The 24014-nt window shown below is 42.0% G+C and overlaps 2 protein-coding genes across 2 annotated transcripts in view; both read left to right on the top strand.

The window, feature by feature from the left end:
- The window catches only part of LOC306982382 (NACHT, LRR and PYD domains-containing protein 12-like), a 194298-nt gene that overhangs the window by 32271 nt on the left and 138013 nt on the right, over positions 1-24014 (top strand). Inside the window, exon 7 of the mRNA XM_079582295.1 lies at positions 279-455. Within this exon, the coding sequence (XP_079438421.1) occupies positions 279-455 (177 nt within the window). The remainder of the gene's footprint in view (positions 1-278; positions 456-24014) is intronic.
- LOC306982475 (NACHT, LRR and PYD domains-containing protein 3-like) lies at positions 710-13128 on the top strand (the record flags this gene model as incomplete). The annotated part of the gene is made up of 8 exons (XM_079582411.1): positions 710-801; positions 5197-5273; positions 5559-6055; positions 6648-7969; positions 8046-8219; positions 9945-10121; positions 11409-11585; positions 12951-13128. 8 exons carry the CDS (start codon positions 710-712, stop codon positions 13126-13128), a joined length of 2694 nt encoding a protein of 897 aa, XP_079438537.1.

The raw sequence follows: 24014 nt of genomic DNA, 5'->3' as shown, positions 1-24014 counted from the left end.
TTAGAACACTGTAAATGTTTGAAAGGACAACAAAATTAATTGAATGCATTTATCAGTTTTTGTTTTTTATACATTAAGACTTATATATTGTTCAAGCTATATTTCATAAAGTTTTAAGAAAGAATTAGACTTTAAACAGTTTGTCTTATATTCTATTGGTTTTAATTATTAACCATTCAGTTTAAATTCATGTCATTTATCAATCAAGATGCCAGTTCTTGTGTTTGTTTTATCTGACTTAACTCTGGACTTAATCACTTCATTTATTCTTTATTCAGATTGTGGGGCTGTGGTTTGTCAGAGATCAGCTGTTCCTCTCTGGCCTCAGCTCTGAAGTCCAACCCCTCACATCTCACTGAGCTGGACCTGAGTGAGAACAAAGACCTGTCTGACTCAGGAGTGTCTCATCTTTGTGGTTTTCTTCAGGAAAAAGACTGTTGCCTGCAGATTCTCAGGTCAGTTCACTGTCTCTGTGTGAGCTCAGGTTTTAACACAAACGAAAATTCTATTGATTTTTTATTATTAACTATTCAGTTTAATTTATGTTGTTTATTAATCAATATGTCTTTGCGGGTGTTTTATCTGTATTCACTCCGGACTTTAATCACTTCATTTATTGTTATTCAGATTGAAATACTGTGGTTTGTCAGAGATCAGCTGTTCCTCTCTGGCCTCAGCTCTGAAGTCCAACCCCTCACATCTCACTTACATGGACCTGAGCTGGAACGATCTGAGTGAGTCAGACGTGAAGGAGCTCCTCGACCTTAAACAGAGCCCTCACTGTCGACTGGAGACAATGAGGTGAGTCCTGACTTTATGAAACTGTTCTGAACCTGAACCATTTTCTGTCTGTTTTTGTCTTTTTGAATAAAATCAATGAGGCTTTTGGAGTTTGTTTTAAAGAGTTTTCTTCATTTAAAGGTCCCACATCAGCAAAACTGACTCTTTTTAAATTATAACCAGGTTATGATTTATCCTCATCAAAAACAGACCTGGAGACTTTATCCTTTCATATATTCCAGTGTCGGTTAATAAAATATTTCTTGTGACAATAAGTTGTAATTATTGATTTGGAATTTGAAGCTAATCTGATCTCTGCTTCTCCACAGCTGGAACAGACTAATGTTTCCTGAAGATGTTTAGCTCCAGATCAGACGCCTCAGACTGAGCCCAGGAGAATAAACAGAAGGATCAGCATCACGGCTCAGAGGAACAGGTCTGAGCTCCATCAAGAACAGGTCTGAGCTCCATCAAGAACAGGTCTGAGCTCCATCAAGAACAGGTCTGAGCTCCATCAAGAACAGGTCTGAGCTCCATCAGGAACAGGTCTGAGCTCCATCAAGAACAGGTCTGAGCTCCATCAAGAACAGATCTGAGACACAAAGTCTCCTCCAAAGAAAGAACGACGAGGACGAGAGAAGAAAGTGAAGTCCTTCAGGCCTCGCGGGTCACAGACTCTCCAGGCGTCTGATCCTGGAGCTTTTATCTGTCCTACTTAATGATATTATTACATTGATCTGATATTACAGATGACATTTTATGTTTTCTATCGTCTTGGTCCTTGGATATTGTTTTTGATTGTTGTAAGATTGGAGATGTTGGTCCTGCAGTTTGAGACGTGTCATTTTAATCATGATGGGGCCACTGTGATCTTCAGGATCTTCACCAGATCTGAGCCTCGATACAAACCTGTCTCAGAGTTCCTTCTGCTCTGACGTCACTGTCGGCTGTGGGACCTCATAGAGAGCTGTGTGTCTTTCCAAATCAAGTCCAGTACATTTAAGTTAGCACAGATATTAGTGATCGTTTTTGTTTTTAATGAATTTTGTGTTGATGCTGTAAAATAATGAAATGTGGGAAAAGTTTAGAGGTTTTTTGATTCTTCCCACTTGTATATTTAGAATAGAATAGTACGGATAGTAAAGCTTTATTGTCGACCACAGCATAATGATGAATGAATTTGAGTTACACGTTCAATACATTTGCCCAACAATGAAATAAAAACACATAATAAATCGGTTTGTTGCTTGTGCTTCATGTTCCAGACTTTTGTGCATCATTTCAGAGCCTTTGTCTTTCAAACAAGCTCCCTCTGAAGACTTGGCATGAGTAAACAGCGCCCCCTGCTGTCACAGTTCAACACTGACACGTTTAGAAGCTTCAAACACAGGATTATAGACCAGACGTTTTTTACCTTTGGCCAAAACAATGGATGCAGATCGGCCTCGTCCTCCATTAGACATAGTTCTATATGTTTCTATGATTGAAACCTTTACTATAATGATAAATATTTAACTATAGGCAAGAAAAAACTACTATAGTCCCTCTGTAGAAAAACTTCACTGCGACTCAGCTAAAACATGTGTCTGAGTTCACTTCCTTACAGGACTGAGCTGTGTTTATGGTCAGAGGTTGAATGAATTCAGGAAAACAAACTCCATAAAAGGACTGCACTGCAAAAAGTGGATTCTAAGCAAGTAAAAAAATTCTTGCTTTAAGAAATGAGTTCGTATTTTTTCCCTAAAAAGTAATAATGTCTTACAGAGCAAAGTTTTCTTGAAAAAAAACAACATTATTTTAGGAAATAACATCTAGCCATTTCTTGTTCAGATATATATTAAAAAAAACATGCTTATTTTTTTATTAAGAAAAACTTTTTGAATCTTCTTCAGTTTTAGACAAAGAAAATGTGTTCTTATTTTAAGAAAAACTAAGATCAACAACTCTTAATGTAAAAACTGCTTCTCACAGAGAAAAAATACATTCCATTCTTTAAAGTGGGCGGCTCGGTGGCACAGCGGTTAGAGCCTCAGCTTCACGGGGCCTTTCTGTGTGGAGCATGTTCTCCCCGTGTCTACCACTAAAAACATGTACAACAGGTGAATCCTCCAGCAGGTGATTCTGACCATCAGCCTGGCTCCACATCATGGAGGCGGGTCTCCGGGCAATACTTTCCTTAAATATTAGTATTTATTAAGAACATTTTACTTAAATCAAGCAACATTTAAGTAAAATATCCACAATTTTTCACTAAATAAGAATGTTTTCCTTACATTATTCCATTTTCTGAGCACATTTTGCTTAATTCTAGCTTTATTTGCTCAAATTTAGTGTTTATTTCTTGTTTTATGATGAGAAAAATATTCTAGAAATAAGAATTCTTAGCAAGAAAAAAACACTGACCCCATTGGCAGAATGTTTTCCTTAAAACAAGACAAAATGTCTTATTTTAAGATTTTTTTCCTTGTTTTTAGGATGGTACTTTTTGCAGTGTGTGAAGTCACGTGACTCTGAGCGGAGCCCGTCCCTGTGTCAACAACACACACACAGAGCTGGGTGAGCTGCTCTGTGATTGGCTGAAGCAGGTCACATGCTTTCCTGTAAACCTCCTGCTCCCTTTGCAGCTCAGACTCAGGGAAACTCTCCTCAGGCTGAACAACACTGCTGTAAAGGAACATCTCCACTGCTGATCCAGGTGAGGCTTTAGGATTCATTTATTTTCCATCAGTGCCTCGTCTGTTTCAAAGCTTCTGAACAGAGATTCAGTGGAAACATGATCACACTGATCCTTTCCTCACACATTTCACACAGACTCACTTTTGGGTTGTGTGAGTGTTTCTTTCATGTTGAGACTGAGTCACAGAGAGTTCTCACACTGGTGTCGTGGGGAAATGGAAACACTTCAGATTAATGTGAGACTCACTGACGGACCATGCTGAATTTTTGTCATTTTTTTGCTGGATTTTTGTCACTTTTTTTCTGGATTTTTGTCTTTTTTTTTGTCAAAACATAACGTATGGAAAATTATACAAAAAGAAAAATATTTGAAAATCCTGTATCTAATAAAACATTTTTTTTTTTTATTTACTCTCATTCTAAAAAAAAAAGAAAACCCAAACAAACAAACCCTAACATCTGTATCTGCTGTAAAGTCATGTTTGTCCCAGTTCCTCTGAGTCATGGTGGGTCATGGTGGACCAGGACAGATGTGGACTTGGACAGATGTGGACAGGACTGTGGTAGATCTACTTTTACTTTGGAGAAAATAGTTACTATAGAAACTGTTGAAAAAAAAGAACCTCATGAGCTTCTTCTATAACATCTGTCCACATCAGTCCTGCTGCACCACGACTCAGAGGAACTGGGACAAACATGACCTGCAGCAGAAACACATGACCTGGGTTTGTTTTTTTTTGTTTTTTTTTAGAATGAGAGTAAATAAAAAATAAAAAAAATATTAACATGTCTAGTAACAATCTACAGTTAATTACAAGAGAGGTTGAGGTTGAGGTTTTTACTATATATATATATATATTTTAAAATACTCTCACTGGGAGATTTTTTCCACCACATTTAAATGATCCTCGATCAGTTACAGACTTGAAAATGAGGCTGACTCTCATTTGAGTCGACAGTTTAGGAAATCAGAGAAAAATATCATTTGCATAATAATTTTGATCGCGGTGTCACATTTCTCTCTGTATAATGTATAAACTAAGAGCAGAGTTCTCAGCATTGTCTCAGATACCGAGAGGGGACATTAGCACATTCCAAAAATCCTAAAACTAAGACCCTCGGGAAAAACTTAAAAAACAAACAAACATAAAGTAACAATACCGTAAATTTACACTGAGGGAGACAAAAGGGGGCGGGGCGGTCGGCGAGGGCCGATAATCGCTGCTTGTGGCTATATTTGTTTATTATTTCACAGGTGCATAACTTATATTCTACAGTAACGTCGCCTTCATGTGAATAATAAACATGTGTTTGGATCAGGAGAGTTTCTGTAACTCCTCCCTCTCAGTTTTCTCTGATTGGTTTGGACTCAGCTCTCGCGCTTCACGCTCCGTTTTCAGAAACTATGGTCAGTGTGAAGCGCAGCACTGCTGTGATTATATCGACTCGTTGGTTTCAGCCAATAAGACGTTATAAAGCTTTATGTCATGACCGGACGGATGAGAATGTGCTGTGTTGCACTGAATGAGGAGGTTTATCTCTGTGTTTAACGGCTCTGACGCTCCCCCAGGACGAGACTCCGGGAAATGGCAGGAGGAAAAGCAAAGCCTCCAGAGGGCAGCACTGAGCCACAGCTCTGTGGGACAAAGTGAGTTCAGTCGTTTCTTATCGACTTTAACCTCCTTCAAAGACAAATGTGCTTTTAGACAAAGCAAAAGTAGATTATTGTTCTCTCCACAGACACAGATCTACAGCCTCAGTGTCGGCTCTGTCCATGAAGAGCGACATGTCTAAAGGTCTCCCTCTAGAGTTCAGTGGTGAACCTGCTCCAGACTCACAGTAAGAACTAAACTGTGCTTTATATTTGTGATTGTAACTTGTGAGATGTTAAAGACGTGCTCAGTGCTGTGTGTTTGTGTCACAGAGAAACAGAGTCAGAGCAGGACGCCTGGCCTCAGTGTGGAGACACAGGCAACAGTCCTGATCAGGGGGTTCAAGGCCCTGCACCAGGTGAGTCTGCTCAGTCTGAGACTCATCAACTACAGCAGGGAATAAGAGACCTGTTCATCAACATTAACAGGTGTCTCCTCCTCTGTGTCCAGGTGAAGGTCTCCATAAGGTTCTGAAGGAGCATAAGCAGAGCCTGAGCAGCAGATGTGAGAGTGTGACAGAGGGAAGTGAAGAATCAGGAGATAGAACTCTTCTGAACAGCATCTTCACTGAGCTGTACATCACAGAGGGCCTCAGTGAAGAGGCCAGAGCCCAACCTGAGGAGAGGAGTCTGGAGACACAGTCCAAGAAGAAGCAGGTCCAGGAGATCACCATCAGGTGCCAGGACATCTTTAAAGCTCTGCCCCCTGAGCAGCAGCAGGGGGCGCTGCAGCAGGGCTCCATCAGAGCCGTGCTGACTGTGGGCGTGGCTGGAGTGGGGAAGACCTTCTCAGTCCTGAAGTTCTGTCTGGACTGGGCCCAGGGCTCAGAGAACCAGGAGCTGCAGCTGGTGGTGCCACTGTCCTTCAGAGAGATGAACCTGGTCAGAAGGGGGCGCTACAGTCTGATGGAGCTGATCCAAGTGTTCCATCCAGCGCTGGATCCACAGGTCACTCTCATTTATAGAAAGCTTTACCTTTCACATCATATATTTCAAAGTCTCAAACACTTTTGAAATGACTCCTGGCTCTCAGGGCGTTTGTTAGTTCAGTCTGTGTTCACATTCACTGCACCAAACGCTTCAAACTATTGTTCATGGTCAAAGCAGCGGCTCACACGCGCTTCCTAGAGCTAATCCTCTCACTCTCTTGTGGCCAAAAAGGAAGCAGGTGGAAGAAATGCACTTGATTAAACAGATGGAGATGAAAGCTTTACAGCACAGACTGAGGCAGAGACACATCGCGGTTATAAAGATGAACATCCATCAGACCAATGTTCCAAACGCCCAGCGCCGTGTATTCAGTAGGAAATGCTCCAGTCCTTTCTTCACTTCAAAATGAAACATGACACTGAAAGTGGGCCGTCAGCCTTCACACCCGTCAGGAGACTGACGCCACAAACCCGTTAGAGAAATGCTAAATCCATTGTAAACCCTGCAGTCCCTCACACTGTAGCTCCACCACTCACTGGTTTAAAGTGAGGGTTGAAGGAAAGTGGTGTAAAGTCATGGATGTTAAATGTTGTGTTTCTCTGCCCCACAGACGCTCACAGCCCACACTCTGTCCGTCTGTAAACTCCTGTTCATCTTTGACGGCCTCGACGAGAGCAGACTGTCTCTGGACTTCAGCTGTGAGCTCATCTCCGAGGTCACACAGAGGTCAGAGGTGGGCGTACTGTTGGTGAACCTCATCAGAGGCGCTCTGCTTCCTCACGCCCTTATATGGATCACCTCCCGCCCAGCGGCGGCCCATCAGATCCCAGCGCGGTGCGTGCACAGGGTCACGGAGGTCAGGGGCTTCATCACTGACCCACAGAAGGAGCAGTACTTCAGGAAGAGGTTCTCAGATGAAGAGCAGCTTCAAACAGTCCTGTCCCACCTCAGAACCTCCCGCAGCCTCCACAACATGAGCCAGATCCCAGTCTTCTGCTGGATCACCTCCACAGTCCTGGACCACGTGTTGAGAAGCCATCAGAGCGGACCACTGCCCCAGACCCTCACGGACATGTACGCACACTTCCTGTTGGTGCAGACGCACAGGAAGAGGAAGTACAAACAGACACAAACAGAGGTCAGGTCTGAGACCTGGGGGCTGACAGAGGCCGACACAGAGCTGCTCCTGAAGCTGGGGAGACTGGCCTTTGAGCATCTGCAGACAGGAAACATCATGTTCTACCAAGAAGACCTGGAGCAGGTGGGTCTGGACCTGAGCGAGGCCTCGGTCTACTCCGGACTCTGCACTGAGATCTTCAAACGAGAGAGTGTCTTCAACCAGTCAGTCTACTGCTTCATCCACCTGAGCGTGCAGGAGTTTCTGGCAGCCGTTTACCTTCACCACTGCTTTAAGGACAACCAGGAGATGGTCACGGAGTTTCTTTATGGAAGTGAAGGAACCGTCTCAGGGTTAAGTCCAAATGAGTTCCTCAGAAAATGTGTAGAAAAGTCCCTGCAGAGTCCAAACGGCCACCTGGACCTGTTTGTGCGGTTCCTTCATGGCCTCAGTCTGGAGTCCAACCACAGACTTTTAGGAGCTCTGCTGAGTCCAATAAAGGAATCAGAAATCACAGAAGTCATACAAAACCTCAAAAAGATGAGCTCATGGAACGTCTCTCCCGACAGAAGCATCAACATCTTCCACTGTCTGATGGAGCTGAAGGACCAGTCTGTGCAGCAGCAGATCCAGGACTTCCTGAAGTCTGGAGGTGGATCTAAGGAGGAACTGTCTGAGATCCAGTGCTCGGCTCTGGCCTACATGCTGCAGATGTCAGAGCAGGTCCTGGAGGAGCTGGACCTTTGGAAGTACAACACATCTCCTCAGGGTAAACTGAGACTGATCCCAGCGGTGAGGAACTGCAGGAAGGCTGTGTGAGTCCTCAGTCACAGACAGAAGCTTCACAGACCTGTTAGAATCACTCACATGTCGCTCTAACGTCTGTTACAGGTTTGGTTGCTGTGGACTCTCAGATCTTCACTGTGAAGTGGTGACATCAGCGCTGAGCTCCAGCCCCTCCCATCTCAGAGAGTTGGATCTTAGTCATAATAAACTGAGAGTCTCCTCAGTGTCTGCGCTGTGTGTTGGTCTGAAGAGTCCTCACTGTCAGCTCTCCTCTCTCAGGTCAGTGTCAGGTCTGTGACGGCTCTCACTTGTCCATCCTCCACTCTCCTCATCCTTTAATCTCTGAAATTTAGTGATGGGACGTAACCGTTCTCTGAGAGTGAAGTAAAGTGTAGGAGATGAAAATCTACAGCATTTACCCCTGACCTCTGAGTCCTGCTCCAAACCAGAGTCTCAGATGTTCAGCTGTAGCTACAGAAACTCCTCTGACTTTACTCTGGACTTAATGCTGCGTTTACACATAGGCATGATGTGTTACGAATGGCACTTTTTCGTCATTCGTGACGTTCGTAACATGACTTAACGCGTCTTAATGGGATTCTTAACAGAGTGCATCAGTTCGTGACATTCGTGATGTTCGTGGAGAAAGTTTTTGTCAGTCAAAAAATCTTCCACGAATGTCACGAATCACCCTCTGTTCGCGGAGTTCGCAGCGGAGCGTGTCCTTTCGTGATGAGTCGTGGCGCTTCATAATTCAGCGTGAGGGCATTCGTACAGCATTCGTACAGCATTTGTTGAGCAGAATCACTGTTTTCACGCACAAAATTGATGGAAACACACGCTACGCCGAAAAGTACATTTTCGGACCTGCAGCAGCAAAAGAAAAGTCACACAAACTCGGCCAGTCCGCGCTCCAGGCCCAGGACAGCACCTGCCGCCGCCGCTCCTCAGGTGCTTTTCCTCCTCTTGCGGTCGTTCCTGCCAGTCCCTGCCACCCCTATTGCCCCCCCGCTGGAGAACCCCACTGTTATATATTTGTCACGATTTTCCCCGCGTTTGTGGGGAAAAAGGGACGGTAAGAAGTGCGTCTTTCCCACTGTCCCTGAATGCATCTTCCACGCTGCCTCGCACCAAAACAACAGCGCGTGGTTCCAGCAGCTACACCACAGACAAGTTAAGGCTTATTTACAACCTTAGACACCAAAAACAAGAAGCGATGGGCGCGGGGCAGGTGAAGACACGCCTGTGTTTGTGGATTATGAAGTTTTTTTCCAGCTGGAGCTGATGACTGACCAGACGAGTGAGAATCATGGATAAAGAGGTTTAAGAGCAGCGAGTTCGACGGATCCTCAGAAGATCGAGTGCACAGTGAGTGTAGTGTTTTTATGCTTCTTCTGTGGAGTAAAGTCAGCCCTTAATGTGCGGCTCTTGCACGGACTTATCTGACATGAAGCGCGTGCGTTTGTTGATGCGTTTGCCTGTGTTACGCATTGACAGGAGCGGGGTTGAACTGGTGTGACTGTCCCATAGACTGTGAAAAACTATTGCTATTCTTCAGTGTATGGCCAGGCCTGAGCTGGTGTATTTGCTTTTTGTTTAACCCGATTTGGCGAGAGCCCAACGAGTCAGGGGCGCACGGCGGAGTGAGACGTCTCTGCTCCGCCTCCAGCCCGGTGTGCGCGGCAGGCGATCTTGTCCACAATCGCCCAATTCTTGACAGATTTTTGACAGAACCCGACTATTCCCAATAACTCGCAGCAGCTCGCAGCAGCTCGCAACAGCGCGCAGCAGTGCGGGCGCATATTCGTGACCGTGCGTAATAATTCGTGCCATTAATCGTAACACGAAGTAACAGGTCGCAACAGTTCGTGGCGGCGCGTGAAACCACTACCCCGAATCACCCACATTCGTGATCCTCGGCCACGAATGTGGATTCGTGGCATTGGTGACTTGTCGTCGTTATGTGTAAACGCAGCATAATCACTACATTTATCCTTTATTCAGATTGAGTCTCTGTGGTTTGTCAGAGATCAGCTGTTCCTCTCTGGCCTCAGCTCTGAAGTCCAACCCCTCACATCTCACTGAGCTGGACCTGGATCTGAACACAATCCTGTCTGACTCAGGAGTGTCTCATCTGTGTGGTTTTCTGCAAACCACAGACTGTCGCCTGCAGACTCTCAGGTCAGTTCACTGTCTCTGTGTCGGGGCTCAAGTTTTAACACAAACTATGAACAAAACAGTTTTAGTGATTTGTTTGTGTTGAAAGTCTAGAGGTCTGATCCTACAGACCTTTTGAACTCTGTAAATGATTTAAAAAGAGACATAGCAAAACCAATGAAATGTATTTATCAGTTTATGCTTTTTATATATTAAGATTTGTAAAATGTTTAAACTGTATTTTATTAAGTTTTAGGAAAGAAATAGACTTTAAACTGTGTGTGGAAAAATGTATTATATTTTATTATCAACTATTCAGTTTTAATTAATGTTGTTTATTAATGGAGACATCTGTCTTTGGCTGTATCCAAATGTCCACACTATTCCCTATATAGTCACTATATAGTGACTCACGCCATTTTGTAGGGGTGTCCGAATGTCCAGAGAGAAAATAGTAGTCCACTCGAAATTTCCCACAATGCATCTCAAAAAGTAGTGAGCATCGATGGTCAGTAAATGGGTCAATGCATTGCGAGAGTCGGAGAAGAGCCTGACAGAGACAGGTCTTTGAACTAAACAACACGACTGAAGTAAATCAGCTGTTTCAGTCGTGTGTTGCGTATTTTGTTCAAGAATAAACGACCTAAATGTAAACGGTTACGGTGAAAAGATGCTAACGTTAGCTGCTAACTTTTAGCTTGAGCTGTTAAATGACCGATAGCTTCTTCTCGAATAATCCAAGCCATTCATGTAAAATCCATGTGAAGTAAAAGCGTATCTGACTCGTATTAATCCATAAATATTCCACTGTCTCTGAGTCTGGTTGGTCTTTATCACAGAAATATATTATTCCCGGAATGTCGCAAACTTTTAGCAGCTGTAGTCACTCAATCTGCTGGAGTTCGGACACCTGCCTGTGACCGACTTTCGGCAAGTCTTTTGAGCTCAAGCTGGAGTGATATTTTTTTTCCCTATTTTTGTGATGATAGTAAAGCCTGTAAAAGTGCCAAAACAGTCGTTCTGTTTCATAAAATAAACGTTTATAACAAAAAATAAATTCAGATAAAAAAAAATAAAAAAAACTATCTGCAGCCACAGCCCGCGGGATGTCACGCAGCGCGGAGAAAGTATTGGCTTGTGTCCGAATCTCCAACAGAATCAGTGACTATATAGTCGACTATATTGCGCGGGCCTATGTAGTGAATGAGGGGTTAGGGAATAGTGTGGACATTCGGATAAAGCCTTTGGGTTTTTTCTGCATGTTTTCCGTATTAACTCTGCACTTTAATCACTTCATTTATTCTTATTTAGATTGAGGAGGTGTGGTTTGTCAGAGATCAGCTGTTCCTCTCTGGCCTCAGCTCTGAAGTCCAACCCCTCACATCTCACTGAGTTGGACCTGGGTAGGAACGAAGACCTGTCCGACTCAGGAGTGTCTCATCTGTGTGGTTTTCTGCAAAACACAGACTGTCGCCTGCAGACTCTCGTGTGAGTTCACTGTCTCTGTGTCAGGGCTCAAACTTTAACACAAACTATGAACAAAACAGTTTTAAGGATTTTTTTGTGATTTGTTCACGATAAAAATAAATTAATTTCCAGAAGAGTGAAAGTCTAGGGGCCAGATCTTGTGGCGGCGCAGGCTCTTATTTTCCGAATGGCGGAGCTGTATGTGCCATTCGCCTCCGCCACCAGTGAGGGGGCGTCACAAGAGGAGGTGACTGCACTGATGGAAACACGGCTGACATTCACTTCCTCGTTTACATTGCGCTGGCTTGCGTCCTTTCTTAAGCCTTAGGCTCTCACAGGTCAAACTAAAAACTTTATTTACCCCATCGTGAGCTAAACGATGTTCACGTCTCCAGAGAAAAAGAGCTACAGCGTCCGCTCTGGCGCGGATCGGCCGCGCTTGGCGTGAACGCGAAGCAAAACAAAAGCACATGTTCACCCCCCACTCCCACACAACCACTCTTCTGGACGCGGAGTCGATCTGGTTGGAGGAAAATGTGTGCGTCTCAACCCACTTAAATGCGCCAAGTCTGGAGTGGCAAGATCACAAAGTGCGCCCCGACTGAGCGCAAAATGTCACGCTATCGTCTCCGTTTTGATGCACAAGATCGGGCCCTAGAAGTCTTCTCCAACAGACTTTTAGAACACTGTAAATGGTTGAAAGGACAAAACAAAATGAATTAAATGCATTTCTCAGTTTATGCTTTTTATACATGAAGATTTTGTATATTGGCGGCACGGTGGCTCAGCGGTTAGTTCTCTCGCTTCACAGCTAGAAGGTCCGGGTTCGATTCCCACCTGGACGGGGCCTTTCTGTGTGGTGTTTGTATGTTCTCCCTGTGTCTGCGTAGGTTTCCTCCGGGCACTCCGGTTTCCCCTACCACTAAAAACATGCAAAATAGGCCAGGAGGAATGATGTGTGAGAGTGTATGTATGGTGGTGTCAGAGGGTCCGTTGGCGCAGATGTGTGTGGTTGCGAAAGCGCCTCTGTCAGTCTCCCCCAGGGGAAACTGAAGTTACAAAAGTAGCTTTCCACCACCGAGTGTGGAGTGAATGTACATTTGTCTCATGTAAAGTGCTTTGTTACCATGTCTATGAAAGGCGCTGTATACATAAAGATCTTCTTCTTCTTCTTCTTCTTCTTCTTCTTCTTATATTGTTCAAGCTACATTTCATCAAGTTTTAAGAAAGAATTAGACTTTAATGAGTTTTTTCTTTTATTCTATTGGTTTTAATTATTAACCATTCAGTGCTAATAAATGTCGTTTATTAATCATGATGTCAGTCCTTGTGTTTGTTTTATCTGTTTTAACTCTGAATTTTAATCATTTAATTTATTTTATTCAGATTGAGGAGCTGTGGTTTGTCAGAGATCAGCTGTTCCTCTCTGGCCTCAGCTCTGAAGTCCAACCCCTCACATCTCACTAAGCTGGAGCTGAGCTGGAACAGTCTGAGAGACTCAGACGTGAAGGAGCTCCTCGTCCTTAAACAGAGCCCTCACTGTCGACTGGAGACACTGAGGTGAGTCCTGACTTTATGAAACTGTTCTGAACCTGGAGCCGCATTTTCTGTCTGTTTTTGTCTCTTTGAATAAAATCACTGAGGCTGTTGGAGTTTGTTTTAAAGAGTTTTCTTTGTTCAAATCCATTCTTCATTTAAAGGTCCCACATCAGCAAAGACTCTTTTTAAATTATAACCAGGTTATGTTTAATTAAAAACAGACCTGGAGACTTTATCCTTTCATATATTCCAGTGTCGGTTAATAAAATATTTCATGTGAAAATTAGTTGTTATTAATTATTTGGAATTTGAAGCTAATCTGATCTCTGCTTCTCCACAGCTGGTAACAGACTAATGTGTCCTGAAGATGTTTAGCTCCAGATCAGACGCCTCAGACTGAGCCCAGGAGAATAAACAGAAGGATCAGCATCACGGCTCAGAGGAACAGGTCTGAGCTCCATCAAGAACAGGTCTGAGCTCCATCAAGAACAGGTCTGAGCTCCATCAAGAACAGGTCTGAGCTCCATCAAGAACAGGTCTGAGCTCCATCAAGAACAGGTCTGAGCTCCATCAAGAACAGGTCTGAGACACAAAGTCTCCTCCAAAGAAAGAACGACGAGGACGAGAGAAGAAAGTGTCCTTCAGGCCTCGCGGGTCACAGACTCTCCAGGCGTCTGATCCTGGAGCTTTTATCTGTCCTACTTAATGATATTATTACATTGATCTGATATTACAGATGACATTTTGTGTTTTCTATCGTCTTGGTCCTTGGATATTGTGTTTGATTGTTGTGAGATTGGAGATGTTGGTCCTGTAGTTTGAGACGTGTCATTTTAATCATGATGGGGCCACTGTGATCTTCAGGATCTTCACCAGATCTGAGCCTCGATACAAACCTGTCTCAGAGTTCCTTCTGCTCTGACGTCACTGTCAGCTGTGGGACCTTATAGAGAGCTGTGTGTCTTTCCAAATCAAGTCCAGTACATTTAAGTTGGCACAGATATTAATGATCGTTTTTGTTTTTAATGAATTTTGTGTTGATGCTGTAAAATAATGAAATGTGGGAAAAGTTTAGAGGTTTTTGATTCTTCCCACTTGTATATTTAGAATAGAATAGTCTGGATAGTAAAGCTTTATTGTCGACCACAGCATAATGATGAATGAATTTGACTCACACGTTCAATACATTTACCCAACAATGAAATAAAAACACATAATAAACCAGTTCATTGCTTGTGCTTCATGTTCCGGACTTTTGTGCATCATTTCAGAGCCTTTGTCTTTCAAACGAGCTCCCTCTGAAGACCTGGCCTGAGTAAACAGCGCCCCCTGCTGTCACAGTTCAACACTGACACGTTTAGAAGCTTCAAACACAGGATTATAGACCAGACGTTTTTTACCTTTGGCCAAAACAATGGATGCAGATCAGCCTTGTCCTCCATTAGACATAGTTCTATATATTTCTATGATCGAAACCTTTAGTATAATAATAAATATTTAACTATGGGCAAAAAAAACTACTATACTTCAAATCAGTGATGGGAGGGAGGGAGGGCAGGGAGTTCAGCTTCCCGACGGTCTTGTGTATGAATCTGTTCTTCAGTCGACTGGAACTGGCCTGTAGATTCCGCAGATCTGTCTGAGTTCACTTTCTGACAGGACTGAGCTGTGTTTATGGTCAGAGGTTAAACGAGTTCAGGAAACGGAACTCCATAAAAGGACTGTGAAGTGACTGGACTCTGAGCGGAGCCGTCCCTGTGTCAACAACACAAAGACACACAAAGACACACCTGGGTGAGCTGCTCTGTGATTGGCTGAAGCAGATCACATGCTTTCCTGTAAACCTCCTGCTCCCTTTGCAGCTCAGACTCAGGGAAACTCTCCTCAGGCTGAACAACACTGCTGTAAAGGAACATCTCCACTGCTGATCCAGGTGAGGCTTTAGGATTCATTTATTTATTCAGTGGAAAAAACGATCACACTGATCTTTTCCTCACAGATTTCACACAGACTCACTTTTGGGTTGTGTGAGTGTTTCTTTCATGTTGTTACTTATTAGTGCAAAACTCTGCAGCGAGAATTCTGACCCGCACAAACAGGAGGACCCACATATCCCCTATTTTAAACCAGCTTCATTGGCTGCCAGTGTCCTTTAAGATCAAGTTTAAAGTTCTGGTTCTCGCCTTCAGAGCCGTGCACGGTCAGGCTCCTTCTTATATCAGTGCTCTGGTCCAGCCTTACACCCTGTGAGGCTCTGAGGATCAGAATCTGCTAAAGGTTCCACATACGAGTTTTCGTACTAGAAGAACCGATCCTTCCAGGCTCTGGAATGATCTTCCGCCCTCTTTGCTCTATTGACTCTGTTGATTCTTTCAAAAGCGAACTTAAGACACATTTATGTGTTCAAGCTTTTAATTAGCTACTTTTGGGCTGCTATGATTTCTGTGTTGTTTTGAGCCCTTTTTATATTGTATGTAATTTCTGCTTTTAACTGTGTTGTGAAGCACTTCGTGGCCTTTGTCTGTGAAAGGTGCTGAATAAATAAAGATTACTTACATACTTACTGTTTACTGATTAAAGGAGACTGAGTCACAGAGAGTTCTCACACTGGTGTCGTGGGGAAATGGAAATACTTCAGATTAATGTGAGATTCACTGACAGACACTCCTGTAAACTCCTCTGACCACCTCAGACCACCTCAGACCACCTCAGACCACCTCAGACCACCTCAGACCACCTCAGACCACCTCTGACCACCTCAGACCACCTCAGACCAGCTCAGACCACCTTAGACCACCTCTGACCACCTCAGACCACCTCAGACCACCTCAGGCAGAAACAGGAGGAGCAAACTCTCCACAGTGAACTCTGCTCCATTAAAGGGAAGAGTCTGAGCTCCACCCACAGCAGAGTGAAGAGGAAGGAGCAGCACAGAGCCCGCCTCCGCACTTCCTGTTTAGATTAGGGTAAAACTGCAGAGGAGCCGCCTCAGCAGGGTTGCCAGGTCCATGTGGCCAAACCCGCCCAAACAATCTGTAAACCCGCGGACATACGGCCCATGTGCTGCTGCGATGATGAGAAACAGCGACTCTCGCGCTTCACGCTCTCTTTGTCTTAGTTTGAGTCAAAGTACGATTTTTTCCGCCTAAAATTGGACTAAAACTAAATTAAAAGTTTTTCATGAGACTAAAACTATGATTCAAATCCTCCAAACTCAGTGACAGTTTGAAAAAGATCCTTCAAATCCTGTGTTAAAGGAGCAGCTCTGAGCTTTGATCATGTGGGAGAAGCTCCAGAAACCAGAGGAGCTGATTATATATGATCAGAATCAATATTATTCATGCAAATCCACTAAATCTGTCTTTACCTTACTGTATATAAGGTAAACTTTATATAAAGAGATGTTACATAAAGAGTTGTTCCATGATCAAACAGCAGGTGGCGCTGTCTTAGATCTGCTGTGCTGAATCTGAGGCGGCTCCGGTCTGTCCTTTACATGAGGAGGTTTATCTCTGTGTTTAACGGCTCTGACTCTCCCCCAGGACGAGACTCCAGGAAATGGCAGAAGGAAAAACAAAGCCTCCAGAGGGCAGCACTGAGCCACAGCTCTGTGGGACAAAGTGAGTTCAGTCGTTTCTTATCGACTTCAACCTCCTTCAAAGACACATGTGTTTTTAGACAAAGCAAAAGCAGATTATTGTTCTCTCCACAGACGCAGATCCACAGGCTCAGTGTCGGCTCTGTCCATGAAGAGCGACTGGTCTAAAGGAGAAAATCCAGACTTCAGTCCTGAACCTGCTCCAGACTCACGGTGAGAAACAAACCGGATGTGGAGAGATCTCCTTATAACGAGGCAGTGACTTAGGGTTTTTTCTTCCGTTTGTTTATAAGTTCTCCACAGTCTCATAATGGATAAATAAAATACATTTAAAAATGGGATTCATGAAACCCTCCGTACGAGCAGCAACACGTCCTCTCCCCTTCACTGATTCCACCTGGAGCAGAAATGTGCAACACATGACCCTCCTCAGGACACGCCCCCTGCACGCCTCCATTACACCATATAAGGACATGCAAAGGAACTCAGGAATGAGATTTACCTAAACATGAGAGGCTTTAACCGAGACCCAGAAGACCGGAGCAGAGGCCGGGGGGATCTTTACTGACATGTTACTGCTGTTTCTCTGAAAGTATTAACAGAGTGCAGTGTCATCAATAAAACTCAGAGTTCAAACTTCCTGAAACTCCAGAATCAGCTTTTAATCACTCAGAGGTTGTTTTTGAGCTCGCTGTTCGTGCAGTCGGGGTTTGGGGACGAGGCAGCGAGAGAGAGAGAGAGACACAGACAGACAGACGAATAAATCCAATGAAACATAAACTACATCCTCCTCATGTCAGAGCGAGACCAGGATGTAACTCTTTATAAACTGTGAGTAAAATGTTCAGTGGTTCTAGGTGTTCCTCTGAAGGGTCTGCAGGACATTTATTTTGCTCGAGCTCTAGATAAAACAGACATGATATTATCGGACTCAAAACATCCTCTGTTTAGAGAGTTTGGGACCTATTTTATTTTCACTGTTTATAAATGATTTACCTGATGTTTGTAAGGATGTAGACATTCAACTATACGCCGATGACGCGGTGATTTATACAACTGCAAAATCATCTGAGGAAGCAGCCCAAATTCTTACGTCAGCCCTAACTCGAATCCAGCATTGGCTTACTCGATCATGTCTTCAGCTAAACGCACAGAAAACAGTCTGTATGTATTTCTCAAAAAAAAACTTTAATGTTGCCCGCTCCAATGTATACTTTGGAGAGCAAGAACTGCAATTAGTTCAAGAGTTTAAATATCTTGGTGTTTTGTTAGATTCTACGCTGTCCTTTAAAAATCATGTTAAAATGATATCAAAAATAATTAGATTTAATGTGTCCAACTTCAACCAAATACGCAGGTCAATGACTGATCAAGCTGCTATGATGTTTTTACATAGTATGATCTTTTCGCACGTAAGCTACTGTATAACTAGTTGGTCTCTGACAGGTCTAACGATTCTTAAACCAATTGAAAGACTTTATAAAAAGGCACTGAAAATCCTTGATAAAAAACCATTTGGTTACCACCATTGTAATATCCTCTCCAAATATAATTTATTGAGCTTTGAACATTTCATAACATTTAAAAACTGTTGTCTAATTTATAAAAGCTTACATGGGTTGGCTCCACCACCCCTAACAAGATATTTTAAATACAGAACAAGTGCCTCGAGAACAACTCGGTCCATGAGCAGAGGCGACTGTGAGGTTCCTGTGAGGAAAACCTCCTTTGGTCAAAATGTCCTGTCCTATAAAGGCAGTGTCCAGTGGAACAAACTACCAACCACTGTGAGGGAGGCAATCAGCTTCAAATCATTTAAAAGTCACTTAAAGGAGTGGCTCAGATCAACACAAACCTGTCAACATAATCGATAACATTTTATGTAAAACGTACCTTAGGGCACCACAGCACTTTAGATAGGTATTTTAAAGAGAGAGAAAAAAAAAAACTTAATGAAATTTTAGATTTTTATAAATCCGTAGCAATTAATGAATTAAGTCTTCCCCTGGGTTTGTGGAAGTGAACCGCCTTCGCTCCCATTTTCTGCCTCACCCTTCCCTGTCCTCCCTGTCCTCTGTCCCGTCCAGTCTTTTGTCATTGTATTTGCCTGAGATCCCTAATGTTCTTTGTACAGTATATTTGAATGTGTATCTTGTGGTCCCATTGTTCCTTGTCCTGCAGTCGCTCTGTTCCTGTACTGTCTTGTGACTTTGTTGTGTGTCATTGTTAAATGTTCAATGTGAAGTTTCACATCAGCCTGTCTAGGGACAACAGATGGAAATTAGCCTATGGCTAAAATCTGACATATTTACATATTTTATATGTTCATTAATATGTACTGTCCCTACTTAAATAAATAAATAAATAAATAAATAAATAAATAAATAAATAAATAAATAAATAAATAAATAAATAAATAAATAAATAAATAAATAAATAAATAAATAAATAAAAATAAATAAATAAACTGTGAGTAAAATGTTCAGTGGTTCTGGGTGTTCCTCTGAAGGGTCTGCAGGACATTTATTTTGCTCGAGCTCTAGATAAAACAGACATGATATTATCGGACTCAAAACATCCTCTGTTTAGAGAGTTTGAGCTGCTCCCCTCAGGTCTAAGGTACAGGAGCCCCGCCCGGTCTGAAAACTTCACTTCACTTCACTTCACTTCACTTCACTTCACTTCACTTCACTTCACTTTATTTGCCCCAATAGGGCAATTAGTTTTGCAGCACAAGATACATAAAAAATAGATACATAAATACAGACAAGAACAGTAAAAATGCATTCATTCACCAGTTCAAACAAGATGCCCAAGTGCAAAACCTTACAACAGAACAAGAGAATACAAACAACTTTTTTTCCCTCACACTGAATTTGGTGCCTGTAAACTCCTTTTATACTCAGCGTTTAGAGTGGAGATGGCTACAGGTATGAAGGAATATTTGTATCTGTTTTCCCACCAATGGAGCCCTAGGCCTCGAACCAGAGGGCAAGTAACAGAATTCACAATGAAGAGGATGAGCATCATTAGCCAGAATACTCAGAGCCTTCCAGAATACAGGTCCGAAAGTGGAGTCTGAGGAGCTCCCAGAATCTTAGCACTCAAGTTTAGAATTTTGCTGAGTGAGTTTTTCGCTTTGATGTTAAGGTTACCAAACCAACACATCATAGAAAATTTTAGCACTGACTCAACACAAGATTTATAAAACAATCTTATCATGGTCCTGTCCACATGAAAGTAAGCCAGTTTCCGGAGGCAAAACAGGTGCTGCTGCCCTTTCTTACACAGCTTCTCTGTGTTTTCATTAAAGTTGAGCCTGTTGTCAATCAGCGTCCCCAAATATTTGTATTTTCCCACAAGCTCCACATTTTGACCCTTGATCGCAGTGGTTTGAGGTGATGTGACCTTCCTCCGAAAATCAATAGACATGTCTTTAGTCTTAGCAACATTCAGTTGCAAGAATGAGTCATCACACCACCGTATCATGTCCTCAACAACAGGACCATGCTCCTTTTCGTCACCGTGCAGAAGACTAATTATGACAGAGTCATCTGCAAATTTAAGTATTTGGCGATTCTCATGGCGGCTGCGACAGTTATATGTGCCACAAGCCATTTTACAATTAAACAAACCAACAACATGAAGTAACCAACAGTGATGTTTCTATTCTGCACAGCTGGTCTGTCAGAGAAGGTTTTAAGGAATGTAGGTAATGATTTTAACATAATTTAAACTGATTGTTAGAGAAATAACAATGGTGTTCGAGAGGAAAGATGAAAAACAGGCAGCCATCCCGATGTCTTATGCGGGAGAAGTTTATTTACCATCGGTGCGGGACCCGGAGACATGAACTCGAGACATTGCGCTCGTCCTACCTTTCAAGTCTGTCTATGCTTCCACAGAAGAGGGATAAATACCCTCTCCGAGCGTCATACTGATACGCAAGCATTCAGTGGCTGAGAGTGGGCGCCTGAGCCTCACAGTCAAGGCTATGACAGAGATAGTATGACTGTACAGCCTGACCCAGTGTGATTAATAGCGATTTAATGTTATCCTCTAACACTCCTCCCTTTCAAAACTACAGCTTTCTAGTGGTTTTGACTGAGTGAAAAAAATCAAAATCAAACGCCAGCATAAACATAAACCTCAACTACCTAAGTTTCAATTTAATCCAAAACTAAGATTTCATTCTAAAATCTAAATTCAAATGGTTTATCTATGCCCTAAGTGGAAGCATACACAGAATTTACATTTCAAAACAACATTCAACACACTTCATGTAAAGTACCACAGTACACAGTTATACGGGTCCTTGTGGTGGAATTAAATGACCCCCCTCCCAGTGACCCCAAAGTACTGAGACATGTGCATCATTAGATTCACCAATCACCCAATCGGGGCAAGTACTGCTACCAATAAAAACACATGCATCAAGTACTAAAGGCGTGTAAAAGGGGGTACCATGACCAAGCCTCAAATCCCCGACCTGATTGCCAATTATTAGGGATAAGTAAAAGATCATGGCCGCCAATCAGTTTCTCCTGCAAATTATATATTATTGGTCCAAGTCAGAAAATGTACATACAACAAAATACAAACATAACACAATATTCAAAGATGTGAATCAATAAATTTTCATGAAAATCATGCTCACACATTGAGAGAAATGCTCATAACAATATATTAATCATGAAACAATCTTCATACCGGATGGTTGATTTCAACACAATACTTGTGAAGCCCGTCAAACACCTCCAGGTGCCTCAGATCTATACGGATTACGAGTACGACTATCGTGCCGTAACACCTCTTATTGTCTTCCAAGTCTTCAGTTTGAAATAGAATGGCGTGGAGAATTGGCAGTGTCCAGTGAGAAGGGTGCAAGCTCATAAACTCGTGCACAATGAATTTTCCTTAAAATTCAAATCTAACGAGATCGTAAGCCTTATTATTTGTTATCCCTTGCTTCCAATGTTTTAATCAAGATTAAAAATAATGTTATTGAAAACTGCTAAGCAAGAAACCATCATTCAGGACAAAATATATTAAATCCTCATATATTTCAGGCATAATGGCCTCTGAAAAAGAGCTTAAAACCCTTCCTTTTTGACCTAAACATTGACCTGCAATGAGCACCACACAAAACATAACATGAAAGAACCTCACCACAAGATAACCAAGTATTGAATACCTGCCCTTTTATCTTGTGAGTCTGTACCTGCAAAGTTATGAATTGAAATAAAATGAAATTGGTAACTTGAATAACTAAGCCATAAAGAATAAGCACTAAAGATTCAAATATAAATGCAAAATCAAAATATAAGCTGAAAACTGACTGGACCAAAAATTAGTAATACTATATAGAAAGAATAAAATAGAAAAATAGAAAATATTAAAAAATATAGAAATAAAGTATTTAAAAAAAAATAGCCTCACACTAAGTCCTAATCAATCTATTTGCATTTGTCGCTTTAATTGAAACAAGCTGCCAACCATCAGTGGTTTGAGCCGCGGTAACAAATCCTGGCTTTAACGCTCACTCGGTGTTGGACACTAGTGGCGGACTTCAGTGATATGGCCAGAAAAGAATAAACAAACACTAAATAAACGAACACTGAATCTATAATACATGCTGTAAAATTAAAAATACATGAAAGCTTATTACCTATAAAAGAGTAATAAAAAAGTAAAATAATAAATGTCAAATATAAAGTAAATATGAATACACACAACTATGAAATAAGTAAATATAGCTAAGTAAAAATTGTAAATATAAAATGAAAGCACTTATCAATATATAAATGAAAATAATAATGAAAATGAAGTAAATGTGAGTGTGTAAGATGAACCTTTCCATTTCTCTCCAGATAAGAATCTCCTTCAAACAATTACATACAAAGTCATATCATACAGTTACTCATGGTTAAACTGAAGTTACACTAATCACTACAACAGTGTAAACTTTCTACACCTTGTCGAAACACAATGAAAGACACAAGCATATTTCGTATGTGAGGCCTAATTATACATTAACCTTTGTTTTACTATTATTATCATGAACACAATAACAGGAGTGTGACCTTTATCTTCCCTGCTTACATTGTTGTATTACAAATGCCCTTTGGGACATTATTGTTATATTTTAGACAACAGAATTGTTTTTACTGCCTTCAAGCCAATTATAGTTTTAGCTTTGTGTTTGTTGGAAAGGTCCTTCTAAATTCAAATGTAGAACCCATTATCTTGCTCATATTTGTATGAAATTCACTGATACATAATCTCTTCTTAAACGTCTACATTTTAGTCGACTTTTCAAAATTTAACCAGCAGTACTTTATTCAAACTCCAGTGGATGTGTGATTGCCTTCTTGCCAGATCCGACCTGTCTCTCAGGTCGCCTGTGGAAAGAATGTTATAACTTGCAAACATCAACACATCAGTATCATTTCTACAAACTTACCGATCAAGTATGACTTTTCACCAGAGTCAGCTTCAGCTATCATGAATATCAATCATTACTATCAATCACAAGTGTAATTATTTGATGAGATAATAAGTGTTTCTTTCTCTTGCTTGGAAACACAAAATAGATACACAAAGGATACTGATGTTAAGGTTACCAAACCAACACATCATAGAAAATTTTAGCACTGACTCAACACAAGATTTATAAAACAATCTTATCATGGTCCTGTCCACATGAAAGTAAGCCAGTTTCCGGAGGCAAAACAGGTGCTGCTGCCCTTTCTTACACAGCTTCTCTGTGTTTTCATTAAAGTTGAGCCTGTTGTCAATCAGCGTCCCCAAATATTTGTATTTTCCCACAAGCTCCACATTTTGACCCTTGATCGCAGTGGTTTGAGGTGATGTGACCTTCCTCCGAAAATCAATAGACATGTCTTTAGTCTTAGCAACATTCAGTTGCAAGAATGAGTCATCACACCACCGTATCATGTCCTCAACAACAGGACCATGCTCCTTTTCGTCACCGTGCAGAAGACTAATTATGACAGAGTCATCTGCAAATTTAAGTATTTGGCGATTCTCATGGCGGCTGCGACAGTTATATGTGCCACAAGCCATTTTACAATTAAACAAACCAACAACATGAAGTAACCAACAGTGATGTTTCTATTCTGCACAGCTGGTCTGTCAGAGAAGGTTTTAAGGAATGTAGGTAATGATTTTAACATAATTTAAACTGATTGTTAGAGAAATAACAATGGTGTTCGAGAGGAAAGATGAAAAACAGGCAGCCATCCCGATGTCTTATGCGGGAGAAGTTTATTTACCATCGGTGCGGGACCCGG

The sequence above is a fragment of the Gobius niger genome, assembly GCF_951799975.1.
Source record: "Gobius niger genome assembly, chromosome: 24".
Classification (NCBI taxonomy): domain Eukaryota; kingdom Metazoa; phylum Chordata; class Actinopteri; order Gobiiformes; family Gobiidae; genus Gobius; species Gobius niger.
Note: the sequence above shows the minus strand (reverse complement) of the source record. Positions and strands in the feature narration are given on the sequence as shown.